Here is a 19,007-nt window from a genome sequence, read left to right as displayed (position 1 = left end):
TCAGGCACTTCCTGCCATCTTAGGGAAAGGCATCTGCCTTCAAGCCTACTGGCTCTGTGGGTCCCAGGTTCCCAGGGAAACAAGCTGAAAACAGATGCAAACAGCTTTTCTGGAAAGCTACTCTGCTGGGGCAAGGACTTGTCTTGTGAGCTCAGAGGTGGGCGAGCACTGATGGCTTTAGCAGAAGCACATAGACTCATGTTACCACCAAGAAGTTGAAGAAGGACAGGGAACCCAGCAGGGGCCTGGAAGTCACTGGAGTCAGGTCTGTGTTGGTGCCAGCATCCCAGCCATGCCCAGCCACATCCTGTGAGGCTTTCTCTCCCTTGGAAAGGGAACTGAAATGTGATTAGCCATCACCTTATTTTTTCTCAGGACTGGGTGATTTTAATTATTATGTATTTATTGTCTGTTTTTTCTTTTATGGTGCAGGGATTTGAACTTACGGGCACTCTACCACTGAGCTTCATCATCAGCTCTTTTCTTATTTTGAGACATGGTCTTGCCAAGTTGCCCAGGTCCTCCTACCTCAGCCTCCCAAGTTGCTGGGATTATGGGAGAGCACGATGGTGCCCAGCTTGATTATTTTTTATTTTGTCCTTAGACAGGGTCTCACTCTGCTGCCAAGGCTGATTAAAGCAATGCTCCTGTCTCAGCCTTCCAAGTTGTTGTTTCTTCCTCTTCTTCCTCTTCTTCTTCTTGGTACCAGGAATTGAACCAGGGTTGCTTAACCAGAGTCATGCCCTCAGTCACACCCTATATATTTTGAGACAGGGTCTGGCTGAGTTGCTTAGGGCCTTGCTAAATTGTGGAGGCTGACTTTGAACTTGCAAGACCCTTTCTCAAGATAAAAAACATAAAGGGCTGGGGATGTGGCTCAGTGGTTAAGTGCCCCTGCCCAAGAAGGATGCTTTTATGTTTGTGGAATGAATATATGTTCCCAGATTTCCCCCCACATTCACCTCTGCTGAAATGTCACCCCTTCCCAAAGGGGAAGCCTACCTATTCTCCAGGGAAGTCATTAGAACATTCTAGTTTTTTAATTTTCCATCCTGGGGACAAACCCTGGACTTCATGCACTACCAGCAAGGGTTCTACTACTGTATTACCACTTTGCCTCAAGGGGGTGCTCTGATAAACCCAGCCTAATTCCCTCTTAAGATTGGGAGCCGGGCTGGGGATGTGGCTCAAGCGGTAGTGCGTGCGGCCCAGGTTCGATCCTCAGCACCACATACAAACAAAGATGTTGTGTCCACTGAAAACTGAAAAATAAATATTAAAATTCTCTCTCTCTCTCTCTCCCCCTCTCACTTAAAAAAAAAAAAAAAAGATTGGGAGCCGTCTCCTCACAAGGCATGAAAAGTTAATTTTGGCTTTACTATATATTACTGCGATTTCTAAATCTATATATTACTGCGATTTCTAAATGCCTGCCGGTGCCTTGAACTCACCCATGCCTGGCTTTCCCTGGCCAGATAACGACCCTCTCTGAAACTAGTGGCGCCTCATAAATTCTGATGTTGGGATCTAAATTTACTCCCTAAGTGCTGGACCATTAACCTGCCTTTGTGTTATGCTTGTTAAAATCCTGTTATCTGTAAGTTCTCAAGACCCCCCCCCCCACACACACACACACTTTTTGCACTTTCTGAGCTATAAAGGTGCCCTCCTAGAGAGCTGCGGGGCTGTCTTCTGTCCCCACTGGTTTCGGGAGAGACAGCCTCAGCCGGTAGGAATTACAAACTTGCTTTATTTTGATTTAAATTGGAGTTGGTGGTCTTTTCTTTGAGTGGTGGTTAATAGTTCCACGCCCAGGATGTCCAGGAGGTTGGCCGCCGGCCCTAGGACCTAGGGAGCCCTCGACACGTGGCTAGAGCAACTGTGGAACGGAACCTGATGCTTCACCTCTTTAGTTTACACAGCACCTTCCCAGCGGCTACCAGATCCCATCAATCGCCTCTGCTGCGTGCAGCCTGCACTCAAAGCATTTGAACTCAAGCGCGGTGGGGAGCACAGCCGCTGGGGAGCGCACGCACAGCCCACAGTCACGTGGCCGCGGGTCCCCGCCCCATCAGGAGCACACCCGCCTCCCTCAATCGGACCCGCCCTGCCGCGCAGACGCACACGCGCGGTGCCGCCTGCCTTTGCAGATTCGCGGAACCCAGCGGGGAGCGGCGGGGGCTTTGAAGGCCGAAGTCACGCCTCACGCGGGGACCGGAGCTCGCGGCCGCCCGCCGGTTGAGGCCGGGCCAGGCCGGGTAGCCGGTGCGCTCAGGGAGGGATCCCGCTGTCCCGGGCGCCCGGCTGCCGGCAGCATGGAGCCCGCGCGCTGTGCAGTCGGACTCAGCGTCCGGGAAGCGGTGCACATCCTCCAGTCTTCTGAGGACGGTGGCCGCGTCCTCTCCGCCCTGGAGTCCCTGCAGCGCTATCTGCGAGGAACCGCGGAGCCCGCGCTGCCCGGAGAGCAGGAGGAGTTCGCCGCCAAGCACTTCGCTGCCGTGCTGCGCTGTCTGGTCGGCAGGCTGAGCCCCCGCTGGCTGCAGCTGTCGCCCGGCGACCGGCTGGAGCAGCTCTGGGACAGCTTCTTCCTGGAGGGCCCTGCTGACCAGGCCTTCCTAGCGCTGATGGAGGCCATCGAGGGCACTGCCGGGTGAGTGAGGCTGGGGGCTTGTGCAGCGGCCTGTGACTTGGAAGCACAGAAGGGCCTGGGGAATTGCGAACTGCAGGGTTCATCCTGGAAGGTGCCAGGGAGAGAACAGAGCCTGCGACCTGCCCCCCCCCCCACCCCAACTGATAGTGGCTGTGTTCTCTAAGATGGGGAGGACCTGCCGGCATCTCGACCTTGCAGCCCGGCGGGAGGAGGGGTGTTCACATCACAGCAGCCCCAGCCAGCTCCCCTAGGCAGTTAGCATTGCTGCTTCGTGGTCCCAGCCCTGCAGTGAGGCTTTCTGGGCACAGTGGCAGCTCTCAAGGCCTCTTGGGACATTTTCAGGTTTTCCAGGGAAGCACAGCTTTTTTTTTTTTTTTTTTTTTTAAAGAGAGAGTGAGAGAGGAGAGAGAGAGAGAGAGAGAGAGAGAGAGAGAGAGAGAATTTTTAATATTTATTTTTAGTTCTCGGCGGACACAACATCTTTGTTGGTATGTGGTGCTGAGGATCGAACCCGGGCCGCACGCATGCGAGGCGAGCGCGCTACCGCTTGAGCCACATCCCCAGCCCGAAGCACAGCTTTTTTGACACGTGCCTGCCATGAACCCCCCAGCCCCAGGCAGTTCCCACGTTCAGCATCAGATCACACACAGATCAGTCCTTGTGAGGACTCTGAGGAGTCTTTGAGAAGCTGGGTTTTTAGAAGTTGCTGTGATTAAAAGCATGTACTCTGTGAAAATCCACGGAGAGCAAGTGAGGAGGTGGTAGGGCCCAGCTGCACTCACCCCACTTGTATCTGATTCAGGAGTGGAGTACAAAGCATGTTCTTTCAGCTTATGAGTTAAGACAAAATGTTACTGGAGCTCTTGGGACTACCTGTCTAAGGGGGAGCTGTGGAGACTCCCTTGGCCTGGAGCAGGCTTAGGGGCTCTGCCTGATACACCTGTCCTTGTTCAGCCCCAGCTTCCGTCTGATGAAGATGGCAGAGCTGCTGGCCAGGTTTCTGAGTGAGGGCAGGGTAGCGGCCCTGATGGAGGAGCAGTGCAGGCCGCAGATGAAGCCTGGCTTTCCCCTGCTCCAGGAGACACTACTCAGCAAGGTGGTGAGCCTGCCTGACCACCTGGGCAACCATCTGCAGCAGGATAACCTGGCCCAGTTCTTCCCCCAGAACTACTTCCCACTGCTGGGTGAGGAGGCCATGCGGGCGCTGCAGTCAGTGGTGGATTCTCTCCGAGGTGAGTGCTGTGTCTCCCTGCCCCTCTTCTCAGCTGTCATCCCCTCCTTCTCCATCCACTTCCCCTGCCAACTTGGGTTTGTCTCATATGCCTTTGGCAATGGCATTTCAGGCTCCCATGGCAAGGTGAAGGTGCTGGGAGGTCTTTGGGTCTGGAGGCAAGTGCTGCTGGTGGCTTGCTCACAGAGCACTAGGTATTACCCTGTGTGCTGTTTGGGGCTGGCTCTGCCTCTTCTGGGCCTCACAGGCATGGCTTCCAGTTTCAAGAGAAAGGAGTGTCTGGGGCAGTGTGATTCCATGGGTCAGTGGCCTGTAAAGCAAGGCCAGTGGGTGGATTTGCCTCTTCCTGCAGTATGGCCCCTCCCTTCTTATTTCTATCATGGGCTCACTCAGGCCTGAGCTGCACCTCAGCTCAGCTTGTTTAACTCTGATTGCTTAACTCAATCTCCTTGTGGTGCTGAGTTCCCACTGTGGTTCACTGTCCTTCCATGTGCTCAGGCCCAACACCCTAAGTCCCCTGTGACCTACACCTCTGTGGGACTCAGAGCCCAGGAGGAATCTGGCACCCTCAAGTCTCTGCAGGTCTGTCCACTTGGTCAGGTGTTGTGTGTGTTGTCCCATGACCTCCTTGCTTTCTCTCCCAGGTGGCCTACACTGTTCTGTCTCCTTTGTGTCTCGAGTCCTTGGGAAAGTGTGCATCCAGGGGAGACACAGTGAGTAGGGCCTGCCTTGGGGGAAGCAGCACCTGTCTCTCCCATTCAGCCCTTGGGAGAGGTTGAGAATCACTGCAAGCCCCTCAGCAGCAGTGGGAGCTGGTCCCAGCCTTCTTTGGGGTCTCTATGCTAGCCCTGGGTCCACAGAGGTTTGTCTTAGGGCTTAGTTGTGCTCTGTGGGGTCCCCTTGCTAGCCCTAGGCCCACTGAGGTTGGCTCTGGGGCTCAGTTGTGCTCTGGGGGGGTCCCCTTGCTAACCCTGGGTCCACTGAGGTTGGCTCTGGGGCTCAGTTGTGCTCTGGGGGGTCCCCTTGCTAACCCTGGGTCCACTGAGGTTGGCTCTGGGGCTCAGTTGTGCTTTGGGGGGTCCCCTTGCTAGCCCTGGGTCCACTGAGGGCTCAGAGCTCTGGGGCTCAGTTGTGCTGGCTGGTGAGCCGTGGTGCTGTGTACACTGGACCAGTGGTCCCCTGGCTGAGTGCAGCTCCTGAGGCTCATGTCCTCTCTGTGTCTCCTCAGAGGAGATCTTGGGCAGGTTGGTGCCCCAACTGACAGCACTCACCCAGGGCAGCTGCTTGTGGCAGCGGGTCTGCTGGCGCCTAGTGGAGCAAGTGCCGGACGCGGCCATGGAGGCTGTGCTCATAGGGTTGGTGGAGGCCACTCTGGGGTAAGCAGCACAGCACTCTTTCCAGTCAGTGCATCTCTGGGGGTGGGGAGTGGGGAGTGGGCTTTGTGGCAGCTGCCATTCCCTGTGCTGCTTTTCCTGGTGGCCCTGCTGTAGCCGGTTGTCCTGTTGTACTCCCTGGGTGTGGTGGCTGGTGCTGCCTTAGTATTGCTGATTTAGGCTGGCCACTGGTTGTGCAAATGCACACACTGATGGTGCCCACCTTCATCATTGCCAGTGGAGCCTCCACATGTGTCCACGGCTTAGTACAGAAGGTCTCCTGCCCGGTGGGTTCCCCAAGTCCACACACTGGGGGAACCATAATCTCTGCTGAGGCAACAGCTCTTTTCAGACTTAGGGATCCTGTTTCTTTCTCGTGAAAACAGTGTAGGTGTTCTCCCAAGCCCTATTGGACAGGAGGACTGTGTGAGAAGCAGCCCGCAGATGTTTCGTCGCCCTGCACACTGTGTGTTGTCCTTCTGTCATGGTGTTGCCCTGCACTGTAGCTCACTCCTCCTGCCTCACCCCTGACTCACCATTCCTTACATGTGGTTTTGTGCTGTGGGTGTCATCTCTGACTTGGGTGTGGCAATGCCCTTTTGATCCTTCCTCGTGTGTGTGTGTGTGTGTGTGTGTGTGTGTGTGTGTGTGTGTGTGTGCGCGCTGCAGCTGGCACTCTTAAAAGCAGCCTTGTTGGGCCCTAGGGATGCTCACGCACCTTGCCCTCACCTGCTTCCCAGGTCTGCCCCAGGGCTGTGGTGGTTGGGCAGGGGAGAGCAGGCTTTGTGGTCTTTGATTCCAGATGTGTGTGGACTCCTTCCCTGCATCCTTCACCATCTGCATGTTTGGTTCCTGGTATATGTTGTGGAAGTTCCCCTGCAGGTTCTGGGCTCTTTCCTGTGAGCTGTTGGGCTTAGGATGGTGAAGATGCATTGCTGCTGTCACGGATACTTCAGTGGGGGTCTTGCTCGGTCTTTGGAACCTTCTCTGGTATCTGGCTTGTCTCCAGCTTAACCTTTTTTGTTTTTTTTGTTTTTATTGTACCCACCTCTTCTTTTTCTTTCCAGCTTTTATGTCTATGTGTGGGATTTTATGTGATGAGTGAAGGTGAATCCAGCCTGTCTCTCCACACTGGCTGGGGGCTTGTTGGGCTTTTGCTTGCTGAAGGAAGCAGGGTCCCATACTCTAGATCTGATGCTTGCACACTATTGTTCTTGGGCCATATCTGGCTCATTTGGTGTTTTTTTGTAAATAAAATTTTACTGGCGCCCACCGTGGTGCTGTGTGCCTGTAATCCCAGCTATTTGGAAGGCTGAGGCAGGAGGATCTTTTTCTCTTAGGTGCGCACTCACACACACAATTTTATTGGCATGCAGCCATACTAACTCATTTAAATATTTGCCTGTGGCTGCTTTCAGTCACAACTGCTATGTTGAGTGTTTGGTATAGAGACTGGCCTATGAATCTTAAAGCATGTGCCCTCTGGCCCTGTGCAGCAAAGGCTTGCTGCCCTGCTCTAGAAGAAGTATGCACCCTGGACCTGGCAGAGCAGGGAGGGACTCCCTCCTATGTTGACCCTCTTAGCTCAGGAGTGGGACCCAGTCTCTACATTCAGGCCTGGGGGAGGGAAGTTAAGGACCCATTGAGGTTATCCAAGGCCCACAGTGAGCAAGTGGCAGGGCCAGGCTGTTGGTGCCATCAGAGGGTGAGCTTTCCCAGCCTGCCACCCACCTCCTAGGCACTCATGACTGGCTTCTTCTGACCCTGCCTTATAGGCCTGAGGTCCTGTCACGACTACTGGGGAATCTGGTGGTGAAGAATAAGAAAGCCCAGTTTGTGATGACCCGGAAGCTTCTGTTCATGCAGTACCGGTGCACGGTGAGAATGTAGGGCAGGGCTTATGAAGGCCACCCTTGGTTATAAGAAGAATCACTATTAAAAGTAGAGGCTAACTCAGTGGAAGAATGTGTACCCAGCATGCACAAAGCCCTGGATTTGATTCCCAGCCACAGAAAACAGGTAGAGCAGTCACCTGGGAATTGTCAGTGAAGCAGCAGCACTGCCCTGCCGGGCTGCAGGCCCTGCTGCACAACACCGAGCAAGCCCAAGGGGGTTAGTGCCTTGGGACTTGGTTGCTGAGTGCTTCCCAGACATGGTGCAGCTGTCCCTGTGGCCTGGAGTGTAGGCTGTGACTGGAGGGCTGTGGTGGTTGGGCAGGGGAGAGCAAGAGCAGATGTCTTGGCCTGAGGAGGGACCAGCAGTGCACTGATGCCCACAGTATGCCCAGCTCTGTCCCAGGTGGACAGAAGAGCCGTAGTCTCTCCTTGAGGAACTCACGTTATAGGCAGGGAGACAGTGCTACCTGCATAAACCATGGTATGTAATTCATAGCATGGCACATTTGGCACTGTGGGACCTAGGAGGCAGCCTCAGTGCTGCAGGGCTCTGCAAAGACCTCTCTGAGGGGATCTGGCAGGTGCAGAGCCATGGTCCTGATAGAAGTCTGGCCAGGAGGACTGTGTGGCTGGCTTCTGAACACTGGTCCCAGCAAGCCGGCTGGCAGTGGGCCCTGTGCCCCAGAGAGCAGGAGGTGTGGCAAGGGTGGGCTGCTTCAGGTTGGGGTGGGCAGCTGAGGTTTAAGCAGAGGCATCCAGACCTGACTGTGTTACCCAGACCTACCCTGGCCTCTGTGCAGAGGATGGGTGGGGGCCAAAGTGGAGGTAGAGCCAACTCGCCCTGGGTGCATGGGGGTGAAGCAGGCAGGAGGCCTGGCAGCCTCTTGAACCCTGGCTTCATGCCCTTGGTGGGGTTCAGAGAGGCAGGTGGACAGTGCAGTCCAGGCAAACAGAGAGCCAGAGATGGCCCCCAATCCCTGTCCTATAGGGCATTTGAGGCCCCCAGAATATAGCCAACCAATGGGATAAACCCAAGTACTGGCGTGAACATCTGGCTGTCATTCCGGGTGATGGGGCTGCTGGACCAGAAATGAGTAGCAATAGAGAATAACGGTGCTACAGCATAGTGCTAGATAAAGTGACCCAAGCCCCACACAACAAACATGATGGCACCACCAGCTGCCGTGATGCATGCCTATGAGCCCAGCTACTTGGGAAACTGAGGCTGGAGAATCACAAGTTTAAAGCCAGCCTGGCCAACTTAGTGAGGCCCTGTCTCAAAATAAAAAGTAAAAGGACTAGGGATGTAGCTCAGCAAGAGAGCTTTCAAAAGGGAAGAAAACAAAGAACAAAGAGAAAGTTGAACAGCAGAGCAGGCAGTGCTGAGGTGGAAGTTGCACCTGGGCTGAGTAGAAAAATCCAGGACCTTTGAAATGTAGCAGCTTGATGGCGACTGGTTTTCAAACATGGATGAGATAGAAAATTTCCTTAGAAAAGTGTATGTGCCCAAGCTGACGAGTGCTGCGCTGGGGTATGGCCCAGCAGGAGAGCACTTTCCTAGAGTGCTTGAAGCCCTGGGTTTGATTTCCAGCACTGAGGAAAAAACAAAAACAAAACTGACAAATGCAGAAGCAGAGGGTACTGAGGAGCAGTAGGAGGTGGAGGGCGGCACTTACCATACTAGTCCTCAGCCTGGACTCCTGGGCATGACACGCTCACCCTCAGGAGCCTCATGCAGGAAGGCAGCCTCTGCCTCATTAAGGACACCACTCTCGTTGTAGACACCCATGCTGCAGAGCCTGCTGGGGTACCTGGCCATGGACAGCCAGCGGCGTCCACTCCTCATACAGGTAAGTGCTACCTGCCTCTGACCCTGTGGTGACCCCAAGAGAAGGGAAGGCTGGGGGTCCCAACTTTGCTCCTGTTGGAGCCTTTGGGGTGGCTGTGGACACTAGCACCACATGATCCTGGGCCATGGCAGAACTGCTGCCTGACAGGCTGGTGCTGTGCTGCCTGCAGGCGCTAAAGGAGCTGCTGGAGACCTGGGGCAGCAGCAGTGCTGTCCGACACACGCCCCTGGCTCAGCAGCGCTACATCAGCATGGCGGTACTCATCTGCCTGGCACACCTTGGGGAGCCAGAGCTGCGGGACAGCCGGGAAGGTGAGCAGGTGGTGAGGGCACACCCTCGCCCCAGGCATGTGAGAACCCCTCAGGATGCATGTTTGGTGCTTCCAGAGTTGCTGGCCAGCATGATGGCAGGTGTGAAGTGCCGCCTGGACAGCAGCCTGCCTGCCGTGCGCCGCCTAGGCATGATCGTGGCCGAGGTCATCAGCGCCCGGATCCACCCTGAGGGCCCTCCATTGAAATTCCAGGTGAACAGGCTCCGGATCTCCCTGTTACTCCAGCTCAGTAGGTACCTCCCCTCCTGGGGCCCAGGCCCATGGAGTGTCCCACATTGGCTACACTGAGGGCTGAGGCCTAGGAGTGGTGGGTGTCAACCTCAGCTCCTGGTGATCACAAGGATTAGGGCTGAACGCACCAGCACGTGTTCCTCAGGACACAATCCCTGGAGGTGGAACTCTAGAGAGGTTGGGGTGAGGGAAGCTGTTGCCCTGGGGCTGGTCTGCCACAGGCTGCTCTGGGCAGGCAGAACAGTGACTGTCCTCTCTGCTGCCTGCTTCCTGGTGTGAATGCCACTTGTGTGGCCAGCATGTTTCTCTGACTGCTGGGCCCTGCCCGGCTTTATGGCAGACATCCCCTCCTCCCTGGGACGTCTTCAGGGGATCAGTCTCCTGGGGAGCCCCAGTTCCTTCATGAGGAAGTGACTCTGTAGCCTTGGCACACTGAGTACCACCCTCAAGTCAGGGTGCACACTTGGAATTTGCTCTAGAAAAGGACAGGCTACTAAACAGGATCCAGATGTTTTTAGAGGAGGCCTGGCTCCAACTGTGTCTGACTGCAGTGAAGTGGTGTCTGAAGTCTGGTGGGTGTCAATGACTGGTATGTTTTGTATTTACAGTATGAAGATGATGAGCTGAGCCGTGAGATGCTGGCCTTGGCCACTCCCCGGCCTGTGGGAGACAGCCCCTTGGAGGCAAGGTGAGGGTCTTCACATCCCTCATCCCCACCCTGTGTGTGTGCACACCTTGTCATTCTGGATTCCATTCACAGGACAGGAGTTAGGGAAGCAGTGGGTGGAGGTGCTGGGAGTGTCCCCACAGGCAATCCTGAATGCTTGTTCCTCTTGCTTCCCAGAGGCTCATCACTGGATCCAGTTGTGGCAGAGACCCCTGCAGAGACCATGGAGGGTAGTGTGCCCCCAGCTCAGCTGCAGGGCTCTGATTCGGAGCTGGACAGGTAGGGCTGGGCTTCTGTGCTTGAGGGGTGGCACTGGCTGCACAGCAGAGCTGAGCTGTGCAGGTCACCAGCACAGTGGGGTGCACGCTGTGGGGTGGCTGTGCCCACCCCCCAATGCCTCCTTCTGGTCTGCAGCAGTGCTGTGGCTTTTCAAGGCTCTGGGGACTTGGGGAGTGAGTTTCAGCATTTTCAGGACTTGCCCTTGAGGAGGGGTACATAAGTGGCACCGGAGTCTGAGTTTTCTCACTAAGAGTGGGCAGTTCCATTGTCTGTTTTGTCTCATTTACAGTGATGATGATTTCATCCCCTACGACATGTCAGGGGACAAAGAGCTGAAGAGCAGCAAGGCACCTCAGTATGTGCGGGACTGCATGGAAGGTGAGCCTTGGTGGGGTCACACTGTAGGTCTCACCTCACAGCTATTTCCTCTGAGGTCTTCCCACCCTGCCCCGACACGCTGGGTCCATCAGGGTTGTTCAGGGTTGGGGCTGAGATGACTGAGGCCTTCTGTGTTCTGTGTAGCACTGACCACATTTGAGGATAAGGATGTGGAGCGCTGGGAGGCCGCCCTGAAGGCCCTGGAAGGCCTAGTCCGCAGGAACCCTGAGGCCACACGGGAGGTGAGCAAGAAGAGGGTGTTAGAGCAAAGGGGGAGGTTGCTAAGTACTCTGGTGGCAGGTCCCCTACGATGGCAGCTCTTCTTGTGCCATCTGCATCCTGGGTCATGGAGAGAGGGGACATCTTGCTGGCTTCTGCGCGTCTCCAGGAGACCTGGAGCCTCTGCTAGGTGGGCAGCAGGTGGGTGGCCCAGGCTCTGAGGTGCATGTAACATACTGACTGCAGTCCTCATGTAGGTGAGTGTGGAGCTGGCCAGGGTACTGTTGCACCTGGAGGAGAGGACCTGTGTGGCGGGATTTGAGGAACTGCGCCAGAGAGCCCTGGTGGCTGTTACAGTCACAGACCCAGCCCAGGTAAGTCCCAGTGTGGGTGGCCCCACAGTGGGGAGCACTCTGACAGCTTTCTTTACTAGGTTGGGTGTGGTGTCTAGAGGGTGTGCCCTGTGGCCTGGTCCTCAGTGGCCTCTCTGCCTGGCTCAGGCAGTTGAGTAACTGACCTCGTGCAGGGTTGACTGGTGCCTGGAAAGTGTGTCTATGGCCTGGGCCTGGCCCTCATTGGCCTCTCTCTGCATGGCTTAGGTAGCTGAGCACCTGACCTCACAGTTCTATGCCCTGAACTACAGCCTCCGGCAGCGCATGGACATCCTGGATGTGAGTGCTTCTGGATCCCTCTCCCTGTAGTCAGTTCCAAGCTGCCCTACTGTGGGGAGGTGAAAACCTATGTGGACAGTGACCAAAGCCTCCCCAAGTCACTTTGTTGATCTGAGAAGGCCAGGTGACTTCTGTCTCCTGTTTGAGTGTAGCCAAGTATGCAGGTTCACCACTGTGGGGACCAGGAGCTCTGGCAGCTGAGTTCCTTTGTTTTAAATAACAAAATGCACCACTTAAATATAAACAAAATGTGGTGTCCCCATGGCTGAGTATTATCCAACTATGAAAAAGAATGAACCAGTGCATGAGACGTGTGGGAGGAGCTCGATGCCTGCTAGGCCCTTGGCGAAGGACCGCCTGTGGCAGGACTGCCAGGAATGGTGGCCTCAGAGCAGGGCTGGGCTCCTAGTGCTTAGTGAGGAGCATGGTCTCTTAACATCATAGAATAGGCAGCGTGGGCCGTCACCCTCATCCCGAGGCTCTGCCTGTTGTGGGTGTTCCGTGTATATAGCAGCAGCAGTAGCAGCGAGTCTGCTCTCCTGAGACTGGCTCGCTTGCTGAGCATGCTTTTGGTCATCCTTTAAGGCTGCCTTCTCCAGAGGAGTGGCTCTGTGTGGAGGCCAGGGAGCCTCAGGGAGAGGTGGCGGTTGGGTTGGGGTGCCCCACCTTCTTGCCTGCCCTCCCAGCAAGGCGCAGAGACCCACTAGCACTGGAGATGACTTTCTCTGTGGCTTCCAGAACACCTGCCTTGTCAAAAGACTGTGAGGGCTATTGGGTGCTGTTGCTGGTCTGGGGCTCTGTGGGGCTTGGTTTAAAGACTGTCCTTCCCCAGAGCCACAGCACTCCCCTGGTTGCTCCTCTCCTCTAGGTCCTGACTCTGGCTGCCCAGGAGCTGTCTCGGCCAGGGCGCCTTGGGCGGTCTCCCCAACACAGTTCCGTGGGTCCCGGCACCCAGTGCTCACCTGCCTCTCAGTCTGGCAGTGTCATGGTTCCTGACTGGAGGGTGGTTGTAGAAAATCGGATCAGAAGCAAGACCCGGCACTTCTCCAAGGTCAGTTAGGGCTTTGGTCAGGTCCTTATAGGGAAAGGGCACTCTGGGTGGTAGGATAAACAATTACATTCCTCCAGTGTTATCTGTGCCAAGGGGGTGGCAGGAGCCTAGGGCAGGGATGGCACCAACACTGGTGCTCCTTGAAGTGAGTTTATGGTACAGATCAAAGGTAGTCAGACCAGTGTGGATTTAACACGTGAATACAAATGCAGAAGTGAGAAGTCCCAGAATCATGAGGGGTTTTCACCCAGGGTTGGCCCTGCTTTCCCTGGGATGTCTGGTGATGAGAAACTGTCATGGGGTGGTGGGGGTGGAGGCCAGGAAGCTTACATCCCAGTGCCCAAGGGTTGCTGTACCATGAGGCCTGTCCAGCTCTGAATGTATTGCACACAGGGTTGGGACATGAGGCCAGGCACCTCATGCAGGTTGGGGTGTTGTGCTTGTGTTTGGCAGGGCTCTCCCTGGCAGGAGCCAGCAGGTGGCCCCAATGAATTCGCCTCCGTGGCTGGCTGTTTCTTTTTCCCCCTCATTCATCATTTTGACAGGTGAGTGGATTTCTGCAGTCTGGACACACTTGCTGGCTGGAGAAAGCATCACAGCATGGGGCCTGAGTGGGACTTTGGGCAGGAACATGTTTGGTTGTTCTTAAGTTAATGTGAAGTTTTCTGGAAGCGTCCCTCTGCCATTAAGCTTTGCAGTGTGTCAGTCACTGCTGTGTCCGTCCACTCCTGGTCTCAGGGTTATGGATGGACTGGTAGTACCCTGCATGCTCTCCACCCCGACTGCCACTTGCTCACCTCCTTCTGCCTTGGTCAGCACTGAGCTCCCACCCACCATCAGGTGTGGCCCTCAGGCAAGAGTGGAGAAGCTGTGCTTCTTTCTCACTGAGCCCAGCATATGTTCTGGGCCTCTGGGAACACCTTCTCCCTGGTTCTACTGGAGCCTCGTGGGGTTGGGTGGTGACTAGAGCAAGAAGGCTCTGCAGAGCCTCTGGACCCAGGCTCTCCCTCTGTATCCCTGGGGCTAGACAGCCAGCCTTGAGGTGCCATGGCTCTGCCACTACTGGATTCTGTGTTGCAGGCCTCTAGTGACCTTTGACCTTTTGGGAGATGACCAGTTGGTTCTTGGAAGACTGACCCATACTTTGGGGGCCTTGATGTATCTGGCAGTCAACACCACAGTGAGTTGGAAAGTGGGAATTTCAGGTCCTGCCACATCTTGTCCACCGCTGCAGAGTGTGGGCTTCACCCAAGTGTTCGCGTTGATGGCACAAGTGCTGTGTGGCCCTACCTGTGGGAGGGGGTGATGGCCACGGTCACGGGCCTGGAGCACTGCGTACCTGACATTCTCCCTTTACCATGGCCCTGAGGACAGGCCTGTGTGAAGCTGCACAGGGGCATCAGATGTGTTTTTTGGGTGCTGGGTAAGGGGAGTGGCATGCTGAACATGGTACCCATACTTCTGCTGGTTTTCAGGTGGCTGTACGCATGGGTAAGGCCCTGCTGGAATTTGTGTGGGCCCTTCGCTTCCATGTGGACACGTGAGTGGGCTGTGGGCTGTGGGCGTGGAGTCTCTGGCAGCAAGGTGTGGGCTATGTGGTGGGAGGTAGCCTGATCAGGCCCAATGCGCAGTGTTGCGGATTGATCTGCTGGACTCAGGGAAGTGTCCCTGCAGTTCTGGCAGTGCTGTTTAGGGGCTCTGGCCACAGAGTTGCACCTCACCTTCTCTGCCTTCTTGCTTGGTAGCTACGTGCGCCGGGGCTTGCTTTCTGCGGTCTCCTCTGTCCTCCTCAGCGTACCTGCAGAGCGATTACTAGAGGATCTGCCAGATGAGCTGCTGGAAACCAGGTCCTGGCTGGCAGGTGAGTAGCCCTGGCTGTAGCGGCCAAGCAGGCAGGACATCTGGGCATGTCCCTCCCTGTTGTGCTGAGAAATATGGTTAACCTAGCATGGGGCACAAGGGGGAGAGGACAGTCATGGCTGTGGTTGCTTTGGGGAATCCACTGAGGTTCCTGATAGAAGGCTATGTAGGTAGTGGAAGTGCTGGGAGCCTGCACCCAGACTTAGAGGTGTAGTGTCCGCCGTGCTTTGTCCCTTCCTCCCAGCTCCAGACACTGAACACCCCCCAGGCTCCTGAGCTGGACCCATGGACAGGCCCTCCAGCTGCCCTGGGATGCTCTGTGATGTCTTTTTCTTTCCATTTGACCCCAATATAGGGTCCAGCTGAGGCTCCCACGTGATTCATAGCTGCCCTGCCTCTTGGGCTTCTGGCCGGGCATCTTCTGTTGCTGTGGTTATCCTGCTGAAGCCATGTGGCTTGTGGAAGGCCCCCCTCATTAGGCCCAAGTTCCACCTGCTTGTCAGGCATCTGGGCCAGGCAGGGTCCCTCTTTACATGCTGCAGGTGCCCCAGGTGGGCGACTCTGGGGAGGATCATTGTAGGAAGACTGCCTTCCCATTGGTGATAGTGAGGACTTTATTGGTGTCTGTTCCATCCTAGCTGTGGGCTTCTTCCCTGCCTAGCTCCTGCCATGGCACAGTCCTAGTTTGAATGGGCATTGTCCACAGGAAGTGGAACAGATGAATCACTGGGTGCCAGGAAGAGCCAAGAGCAGGCTTGGTGGCTGTGGAGAGGGTCAGCCATCATCTGACCTCTCCCTAGCACCTGGGCTTGGGGTGCCAGGTCCCAGGAGCATGGCTTACCACCAGAGTTTGTGTCTCAGAGAAGCAGAGGGCTTTATCTCCCTTGAAGGGAAGTGAGGGATGCCCAGAGCCCCTGCCTCCTTTGTCCTTGTCTCCCTGTGGCCTTTGGGAAAGTCCCAGGCTTCTATTCAGGACCTGGCCCCTCTCTCTGTGTCAGTCCTGGTGGGGTGGAAGCACCAGCTCTGTCTCCTCACATGCAGTCTGGAAGAACTGCAGGAGCTCAGGGCTCATCTCCTCAGGCTGGTTTTAACCCAGGTTGGTGCTCAGGATAGCTGAGCTATGTGACTGGACTGTGGCCTGGATCCCTCCCTCCCAGTGGAGGTGTCTCCATCACCTGTTCCATGGTAGAGAGCCCTTTGCCAAGTGAGTGAGGTAGGTTGTCGGGAACAGGAATGACTGGCCCTGCAATGTACTTGTGTTGTTTTTACCTGGCAGATGTGGCTGAGAAGGATGTTGATGAGAACTGCAGGGAGCTGGCCGTGAGAGCGCTGCTGCTTCTGGAGCGACTCAGAGACAGACTCCTCTCCCTTCCCTCCTAGTCCCTGATGGACCCTAGGCATTCCTGCTGGGTGGGAGGAAGGCTTCAAAGAGTGGACCCCTGTAACATCTGAGTTTGCAGTTTGACCAGGTCTGGAGGGCCATCCGGTCCCAGTGCGTGCATGTAGGAAGGGTGTGTTCAGCTAAAAATATGGAGGGCCTCGCCCTGGCCTCCACAGGCAGAGCAACCCAAGTGCTGGCCTGCAGCTCCCAGTGGGCCCTGTGGTCAGGGAATGCCAGAAGCAGGAAGGAAGCAGCTGCTCAGAGCCCAGTAGCAGAGCAGGCTTGGCCCTTGGCCCTGTGGCTCAGTGCTGTACCAGGAGAATAAATAGGGCAGGAGGTATCACAAGTCTTCCTTTGTGGTTTTCAGTGAGCAGGGACTTCAGTTCCCAGAGGACTATGAGATGCAGCCATGAAAATGGAGTGCAGTGTGAGGCAAAGAGGGGTGGAAGGGGCCTAGGCCTCTGAGAAAGTAGGCTTTATTGGAGTTGTAGGAGTGTCAACATCTGGTGGTAGGTGTGACCGACAGGACTCGGGCCTGGCCACAGTGGTCCCTGCTGAACCATTCTGGAGCCATCTGGGTGTGGGTGTGATTAGCAGTGATGGGCATCTCCAAGACCCAGGTGCAGCCTCAGTGCACCAAGTTCCACAAGTTCCTTCCACTCCACAACTGGTAGTCAGGAGAACCTGGGAAAGCTGAATCCACTGAATCCAGCTCCTTTAAAAGGAATTAAACTAAAACACCACGGAAGCTGCCAAGTGCTCTGAGGCAGGAACGCTGAGGGAAGGCTTAGGGATACAGGCAGTCCTCTGCACACTGTGGGCTGGGCCCTGCTTACTTGTTATGATATGAATAAGTTTTTTTTCCCCCCTACAAAAAAGAGATGACTAGAGACTGGAAATTCCAGAAGGAGATCTCAGCAGCAGGACAATGGCCAAGGCCCATCAGGGGCCATTCTCTACCTCCTCCACCACCTCATCATGGTCCTCGATGCTGTTGTGGCAGATCTGCTCAGGCACCACACGTGTCAGAGGGAGTCCCAGGCCCTGATGCACGGCATCCACTGTCTGCTGGTCCACGTAGTAGGACATGTTGGCAGAAGGAAGTCTCTTGCGCATCTCCTCGAGGTACCTGTAGGCCTAGGGCAGAGGGAACAGCTGTTACTTAAAGGCCCAGTGGACACCTCAGCATATGAGAGCCAAGGGAGCCATCTTGTCTGTTCACTGTAATAAGGTCACCTCAACATGAAGTACCCACTCTGTCCCAGGGGTTGTAAGCAGGGAAGCATGCCTTTTGAGGTTTCTGGTATTTACAAGGGGACATGGGTCCCAGGGCAAGGTATGTTTCAGGCTGTGGCCAGTATGAACAACTGAAAACCAGAACCCCAGAGAGTGCTCTGGCAACCCAGAGCAAGAATGTGGTTCGAGTTCCAGAATTGTATTCCCTCTAAAACTGCTCCCTGGATGGTGGTGGACCTGCTGCGGGAGGGTGGAAGGGCAGGCATTGTTTATTTCAGCTTAGTATAAGATTTATCCCAATTCTATCGCATCTCCTGTGTGAATGGTCCTTGATCCTAGGCCTGTAAACTGGAAATGTCAATGGGTTTCCTGTGTGATTTCATCTGGTCTTGCCAGGGGGACATGTGGAAGGGCACAGTGGTGACACTCATGATGGAGCTCCAGGGCCAAGGCAGGATGGGCCTTAGCCTCAGAGCACTATTCTTAAGGTCTCTTCATCCTCAGGGAGGGACACATACAAATGGGGGAGGATATATGGGGCTTTATGCTGCTTCTAGGGCTCACTCCCATGGGGCACATGAATTCAGAATGTGATCAAAATTTTTTTAGCAGCTTTTAAATTGTTAATGAGAAATAACAATTTGATCTTAGTATTTAAGGCTTAAAGATAGTGAAATACTTGGAACAATTTTATTTTGGATAGATAAAGCTAGTAAGCACAGAGAAGAATATGATCATGCAAGTAAAGGTAAAAATCTGCTTTCTGGAAGGGTCACTGACACTCTCATGCAATCAGCCTATATGCAGAGACTTGCTAGGGGTGGGAGGCAGCCCAGTGGAATGGAAGAGTGTTCTCCTGGGTGTTCACAAATCACCTTACATCAGGAGCCATGCTGAGTGTGTGGGACAAGGTGAGTGGGGCGGGAGTAGAGCCTGGCCACAGCAGGACTCAACCAACACAAGAGGAGGGAAGAGTGAGGAGCTGAAAGAGCCTGGAGTCGAGGTTGCACAGCCAGGTCCAGTGGGCGTGCTTATTCAGTTGAAGATTAGACTGTTGGGATGAAAACAATGTCTGAGATGAAAAGTTTAGGTGGGATTAACATTGGTGGACATGACAGAAGGAGAGATGATGAAGCCGGAGCAATAGCAACTTCCCAGAATGAAACACGGAAAATACTGGGTGAGTGGACAGAAGAGTGAGTAGAGCCAGAGGACAGTAGGCCCAAGTGGCTAGAGCAGAGGAGAGAAGGAACAGAACCTTCAGTCTGGGAGGAGACTTACAAAAAGGTGTGTTTGATAAAGGAAACGTATCTAGAAGACAGAGAAGGTGACCCAACAATAAGAAGGCAAGAACCAAGTACAGTGACCACGAATTGAGAAGTACATGAGAAGATGCCCAGCATGGCTGACTGAGGACCAATGACAAGTTGTGGTCAACACGTGCTGGTTCACATGTGGGTGTGTTGTTGACAGCTTCCTCAAGAATGAACAAAGCTGGGCCCAATGATGCACACCTCTGATCCAGGTACTTGGAAGGCTGAGGCAGGAGGATCACAAGTTCAAGGCCAGTCTCAAAAAATAGAAGGGCTGAGGATGTTACCTAGTGGTAGAATGCTTGCACAGCATGTGCAAGGCCCTGGGTTACAATTCTCATCTTGTGAGCTGAGGCAGTAGCTCAGTGGTAGAGTGTGTACCTAAAGTGTA

The 19,007-nt window shown here is 54.8% G+C and overlaps 2 protein-coding genes across 2 annotated transcripts in view; one reads left to right on the top strand and one right to left on the bottom strand.

Moving 5' to 3' along the window:
* The first annotated feature begins 2,111 nt into the window (after positions 1–2,111).
* On the top strand, positions 2,112–16,413 carry TELO2 (telomere maintenance 2). The gene is made up of 20 exons (XM_081298524.1): positions 2,112–2,650; positions 3,605–3,882; positions 4,526–4,594; positions 5,110–5,257; positions 7,030–7,132; positions 8,931–8,999; positions 9,169–9,310; positions 9,386–9,522; positions 10,170–10,249; positions 10,406–10,507; positions 10,797–10,885; positions 11,030–11,127; positions 11,362–11,478; positions 11,704–11,775; positions 12,644–12,826; positions 13,280–13,371; positions 13,907–14,006; positions 14,302–14,366; positions 14,572–14,687; positions 15,963–16,413. The coding sequence occupies exons 1-20, from the start codon at positions 2,316–2,318 to the stop codon at positions 16,064–16,066; spliced, it is 2,499 nt and encodes an 832-aa protein (XP_081154650.1). The 5' UTR covers positions 2,112–2,315; the 3' UTR covers positions 16,067–16,413.
* A 149-nt stretch (positions 16,414–16,562) lies between these two features.
* IFT140 (intraflagellar transport 140) overlaps positions 16,563–19,007 on the bottom strand; it is a 75,802-nt gene continuing 73,357 nt past the window's right edge. The window contains exon 30 of the mRNA XM_081298535.1: positions 16,563–17,204. Within this exon, the coding sequence (XP_081154661.1) occupies positions 17,010–17,204 (195 nt within the window). The 3' untranslated portion in view covers positions 16,563–17,009. The remainder of the gene's footprint in view (positions 17,205–19,007) is intronic.

Source organism: Spermophilus citellus (genome assembly GCF_964194105.1).
Source record: "Spermophilus citellus genome assembly, chromosome: 6".
Lineage (NCBI taxonomy): Eukaryota > Metazoa > Chordata > Mammalia > Rodentia > Sciuridae > Spermophilus > Spermophilus citellus.
Note: the sequence above shows the minus strand (reverse complement) of the source record. Positions and strands in the feature narration are given on the sequence as shown.

What these genes read in the sequence shown, in the direction of transcription:
- TELO2 (XM_081298524.1), top strand. Translation starts at nt 2,316, where the DNA reads ATGGAGCCCGCGCGCTGTGCAGTCGGACTCAGCGTCCGGGAAGCGGTG. An exon ending in GGCGTCCACTCCTCATACAG is followed by an intron (nt 9,000 to 9,168) that starts GTAAGTGCTACC and finishes TGCTGCCTGCAG; the next exon opens with GCGCTAAAGGAGCTGCTGGA. An exon ending in AGCGCATGGACATCCTGGAT is followed by an intron (nt 11,776 to 12,643) that starts GTGAGTGCTTCT and finishes CCTCTCCTCTAG; the next exon opens with GTCCTGACTCTGGCTGCCCA.